The 5,311-nt window shown below is 43.1% G+C and overlaps 1 protein-coding gene across 1 annotated transcript in view; it reads left to right on the top strand.

Annotated features, from left to right (window-relative positions):
* Positions 1-5,311, top strand: part of otogl (otogelin-like) — a 35,134-nt gene that overhangs the window by 24,412 nt on the left and 5,411 nt on the right. The window contains exons 42-55 of the mRNA XM_014003507.1: positions 585-802; positions 954-1,095; positions 1,171-1,356; positions 1,454-1,666; positions 3,005-3,109; positions 3,195-3,302; positions 3,428-3,529; positions 3,608-3,712; positions 3,871-3,911; positions 4,012-4,075; positions 4,171-4,349; positions 4,446-4,550; positions 4,630-4,749; positions 4,888-4,933. Of these exons, the coding sequence (XP_013858961.1) occupies positions 585-802; positions 954-1,095; positions 1,171-1,356; positions 1,454-1,666; positions 3,005-3,109; positions 3,195-3,302; positions 3,428-3,529; positions 3,608-3,712; positions 3,871-3,911; positions 4,012-4,075; positions 4,171-4,349; positions 4,446-4,550; positions 4,630-4,749; positions 4,888-4,933 (1,734 nt within the window). The remainder of the gene's footprint in view (positions 1-584; positions 803-953; positions 1,096-1,170; positions 1,357-1,453; positions 1,667-3,004; positions 3,110-3,194; positions 3,303-3,427; positions 3,530-3,607; positions 3,713-3,870; positions 3,912-4,011; positions 4,076-4,170; positions 4,350-4,445; positions 4,551-4,629; positions 4,750-4,887; positions 4,934-5,311) is intronic.

Here is a 5,311-nt window from a genome sequence, read left to right as displayed (position 1 = left end):
ACACACACACACACACACACACACACACACACACACACACACACACACACACACACACACACACACAAGTTTGTATTTCTAATTTTATTAGGGCCATTTGTTTCCAGTCATTTCTATAGCCTAACCCTGACCCTTTACCCTAAACCTAACCCCACCAGTATACTTAACCCTAAAACCAACCTAAGTCCTAAACCTAAACCCCATCTCAAACATGGAGTTACACCATATTAGGACCGGTCTTTGGTCTCCACTGGTCTTGACAAGGTAGGTGTGTATACCAAAGACAACACATACAAGTACACACACACACACACACACACAGGGCATCATTGGCTTCATAAGCACCAGCCTCATTTCTCTAAGTGCCGTCTTTCAGCAGCTAAAGGCTTAGTGTCTGAACTGCTGGATCACTTTGCTTTCAGCCATTACGGGATATGACAGGTTGAGATGTTGAGAGCCATTTGGTTCAATTACACAGTTTTAGACAGACATTATCTCACCTCACATTTTTATTGCACACTGTCTAAGCAGCAATAAACTCACACGCGCGCCGGTGCCAAAAACCTGTCTCCCCAATCTGCCAGGCTCTTGTGACGGGAATCCAGAGGATGACCTGAAGCTGCCGAACGGCACCGTGGTCAGGGAAGTGGGAGACATGATGCTCTTTCTGCAGGCGTGGAGGGTCCAGACCACAGACGACACCGAACACACACGCAGGGTCGGAGACAACTGCACCGTTGGGGACTGCTCCACGTGTCTTTCAATGCTGCAGCAGAGGGCCTTTACACCCTGTCACAGCAAGGTAGCTAACAACGTTTCATACATTTGATTCTAGAGAATGTGCTGAAATACAATGACATGTTTTTATCAATGCAAATAAATGTAGTTTGATTTATAAATTGATCTAAGAAAATTACAGAAACTACAGATTAAATGATCTTAAACATTTACAGGTGCCTCCAGAGCAGTTCTGTGACATCATGTGGGCGGGCGACCTGCATTACAAGGACCACCAGTGTGACTTTCTGGCGGCCTACGTGGCAGTCTGCTACACACATCAAGTCTGCATCAGCTGGAGGCGAAACAACTTCTGCCGTGAGACGACGCCAGCATGGTAACCCAACGCTCGCTCTTGTTCCTGTTTGCTGACGTGTTCCTGTCATCCTGCAGCGCTGCGGTGTCCCCCCGGCAAGGAGTATCAGCCGTGTGTGAGCACCTGCAACAGCCGCACCTGTCTTAACAAGGACTACTACGAGGAAACCACCTGCTCCTTCATCAGGGAGGAGTGTGTGTGTCGCAGTGGGACCATCCTGCACCGAGCCGACTCGCCCTACTGTGTCACCGAGGATCGTTGTGGTAACTGAAAAAAAACCCACTCAGATTAACACTGAACTGAGCACGATTTGCTCTAAATTTATGCTGATGATACTGTCTGTTTTTTTGTTTTTTTAAGTTTGCACAGACAATGAGGGGAACCCCCGGGCCCCTGGAGAGGTGTGGAACGGCTCTGCTCGAAGCTGCTGTCTGTATAAGTGCATGGAGAACGGCTCTGTGGTCGCTGTGGAACCAGACTGCAGTGCTGTTCCTACACCACTGTGTGAGAGGGAGGGAGAGTATGTCCTGGATGTGTTAGAAGAAGGATCCTGTTGTCCAAAGAAGATCTGTGGTGAGTTTTAGTTTCATCTTTGGTGAGAAAACAGAGCATTCACTCTACTGAGATATTTTTTTCTTCTTTATGTTTTTCCGCACGTATCTCAATCCACTATTTTTGTGCTATTTCAACATTTTATAAATCAAAATGTTCAAAACCCTCAAGACATTCTGACTGTGACTTTTGATGCCTTAGCAATTTATACTTTTTGAGATAATTAGTTTCTTCAGCCTTTTTTTTTCCTCATTGAAAACGAATAGAGCTGTTCAGCATCCCATTAAAATGCTCATAAATCTTTCTTTTTACCTTTTGGTCTGGTTCTGCTTTTTTAACATCTTTGTGCAAATTTCAGATTACGTCGGCTTCTATTTTGTTGATTTAAGCGTTTTTTCTGTTTTTTTTTTAGCTATCGTGACCTTAGATTAGATTAGATTAGATTAGATTAGATTAGATTAGATTAGATTAGATTAGATTAGATAAGATAGACCTTTATTGTCATTGTACAGAGCACAATGAAATTACTGCTCAGTACACCCATTCAGTGGATGACAGATAGCTACAAACATCTAATTTAAGATTTTATGGCGTCTTTCAGCTGGTNGATTAGATTAGATTAGATTAGATTAGATAAGATAGACCTTTATTGTCATTGTACAGAGCACAATGAAATTACAGTTCAGTACACCCATTCAGAAGAAGCTTTTTAGCTTCTTTTTGCTAATTTAAGATTTTATGGCGTCTTTCAGCTGGTTTTCACTAATTCCAGCTGTTTTCTGTGTTTTTAGCTACTCTTTTTAGCTAATTACAGCTAATTAAAGCTTTTTTCAGAAAAATTCACCTTTTGTGATCATTTCAGCTTATTAACTCAGCTTAATTCAGCAAACATGCTCTTTCTGATATTTTGCGCTAACTTCAGTTATTTCAGCTACTTTTAGGCTAGTTTCAGCTTTTATGGCTATTTTTAAACAAATTGCAAGTTTTTAGTACTTATTTTCTTGTATTTTGCTTATTTGAAAATTTTAAACACTTTATCAACTTGTTTTTGCTACTTTAAGCTTCTCTTTGTTAATTTTAGCTGCTTTCCTCCACTCTTTTTAGACTTTGACCATTTTTTGTTTTGCTTTGTTCCTGCTGATTTTTCACTGTTGTCTTACTTTCAGCAAAAGTCAACTGTTCAAATTGAACTTGCATGAACAGTTTTGCCATTAAACATTTTCAGCAGCTATCAGCAAACGTCTTTCAGCATTAAGCATTCACATTGAATTTTCGCAGGAAATGCAATTTCTCTAATTAAAGAAGCAACACTAATTCTCCTCCTTAATCACTCTGCTTTTTTTCTTAACTCTTCGTCAGATTGCAACATGACAATCTGTGACAGCGAGGCGCCCCCTTGTGATAATGGCAACCGGCTGGTGATTGGTTACAGCGCACTGTCCTGCTGTCCAGAGTACCGATGTGGTGAGAACCAACTTTACTGAAGCCTTTTGTTAAGAAAAGATTTTTTTTGGTGAAACTTTGACCATCATTAAAATGTCTTCCTCAGAGTGTGATCCCATGGCGTGCCCTCCTGTTTCTGCCCCCGACTGCAGGGAAGATCAGTTCCTTGTCGAGGTCAGGGGCCAGAAATCTTGTTGCTATTCTTTTCTGTGCGGTAAGTTTTGATTGGAGTTCACAGTTCAGACTAAAACTATAAATCTGTTGTCACTAATATGACGCTTTTCCTTTATCCTTCTGCCAATGACAGCAGTAAAAGTTGTTTTTTTCCTGTGTGAACAGTGTGTGAGTCATGTATCGAGCCCATTCCCACTTGCTCTCATGGAGAAATCCTGGCGGTAGATCTGAACACCACCAACAGCTGCTGTCCACAGTACCATTGTGGTAGGTGTGTTAGCTTGTGAGACTGTGTGTGTTTGAGTTTGCTTCTTCATATTTGTTTTCCTTTTCCATCTTTTGCAGTGTGTGATGTTAACCTTTGTCCCAAAACATCTGTAAGTTGTGCACCTGGGCTCTCTTTGGTTGAAACTGCTGTTCCTGGGGATTGCTGCCCTCATCACCACTGTGGTACACACACACACACACACACGCACACACATAGTCACATATATTTGTGAGCGTCACCACTTCTGGGCTGTCGTTATCCTAAAAGTTGTAATGCCCGTCACGTACTTGCAGAAGTTTCACACGACTTCCCTCTTTAATTCCCTTTCTCTAATGTCCAGAATGTCAATGTGAAGACGCCGCGCTCTCCATATGTCAGTTGGTGAGTCAGCAAAAAAAGAAAAGAAAAAAAAGAAAAAGGAAGTCACTGTATGCCAGAAAATAAACACATTCCGTTAAGTAAGCATTTTGTTTTGTCTCAGGGGGAGGTTCTGGTTGAAGTCCCTGACAGCAGCACCATCTGCGGCTGTCCTCAACACACGTGTCGTACGTGAAAACACAATCAGGACCGTTAGGGTCAACTCCATCTGCTTTTCCATTTGTGTGACTCTGAGCCTGTGTGTGTGTGTGTTGGTGTGTAGAGAAAGGTGCGGTGTGTCTGTTCCAAGGCGTGACAGTGCTGGGTCCAGGACAGTCTCTGGTTCAGTACTTTGAAGGAGAACTGTGCTACACCGTTCAGTGTCTGCATTTCAAAGATCCACTCACCGGCTTCCACGCAATGGAGATCACCTCTGTCAACTGCTCCCAAAAATGCGGACCTGTACGTATCCAATCGCATTGACACGAAATTAACTTTTGCTTTTGTTATCGTCTTGTATACCTGTATCGCCTCTTTGGATTTGCTTTGTGTTTTCAGCACCAGGTGTACGCGCCGTCCACAGACCCTCAGGTGTGCTGTGGCTCCTGTAAAAACATCTCCTGCACCTTCACCAACGAAAACGGATCGGCGGAGCTTTTCACTGTGAGAGCGGGCAAGTCCACATCCACGCGTGTTCAATGTTCCCCTGTTAAAGCGCTCACGAATGTAACGGTGTGCGCAGGCAGGGAGTTCCTGGGTGGAGAACTGCACACGTTACGACTGCGTGGAGACAGCAGTGGGAGCGGTGATTCTGGCGTCGGGGGTCATCTGTCCTCCTTTCAATGATTCAGAATGCGTTCAGGTCAGAGCCGATAAATATACAAGTTCTGAACTTTCATCCCTTGCTGTGTAGCTGCTGATTGATTATTAAGTGTTTGCTGGATTCCTTTAATACTGCTTCATGACAGCTGAAGTTTCTCATTTTATTCTCTTCTTGCAGAGCGGCGGTGTTGTTCAAAGCTACGTGGACGGTTGCTGTAAGACATGTGAGTGTCCAGATTTAAGCGGGGCTGCTGGAAACGCTTTGTGCAGCTGATTAGAGGGGTGAGCGCTTTGTTGCCTGGCAGTGGATGGGCTTATTGGCTGAATTGTCGGGGTGTGTGGCTTTTTATTTATTTATTTTTTCTTTTTGAGCCTGGCAGCCTACAACTACATTTCAAAATCCCTGGTTTTCCGAAGGTGTCGTCAGAAACTTCTGCTGGCATTTTTAAAAGGCAGCACAGCTCAGACAAAAGAAAATATTAGGTGGGGAATGTCCGAAAAATAATACACAAAGAAGATACAGTGGTTTGCAAAAGTATTCATACCCCTTGAACTTTTCCATATTTTGTCACATTACAACCACAAACATAAATATATTTCAC

This window comes from Austrofundulus limnaeus, unplaced genomic scaffold (genome assembly GCF_001266775.1).
Source record: "Austrofundulus limnaeus strain Quisiro unplaced genomic scaffold, Austrofundulus_limnaeus-1.0 Scaffold19, whole genome shotgun sequence".
Taxonomy (NCBI): domain Eukaryota; kingdom Metazoa; phylum Chordata; class Actinopteri; order Cyprinodontiformes; family Rivulidae; genus Austrofundulus; species Austrofundulus limnaeus.
This window is presented reverse-complemented; position numbering and strand designations above follow the sequence as displayed.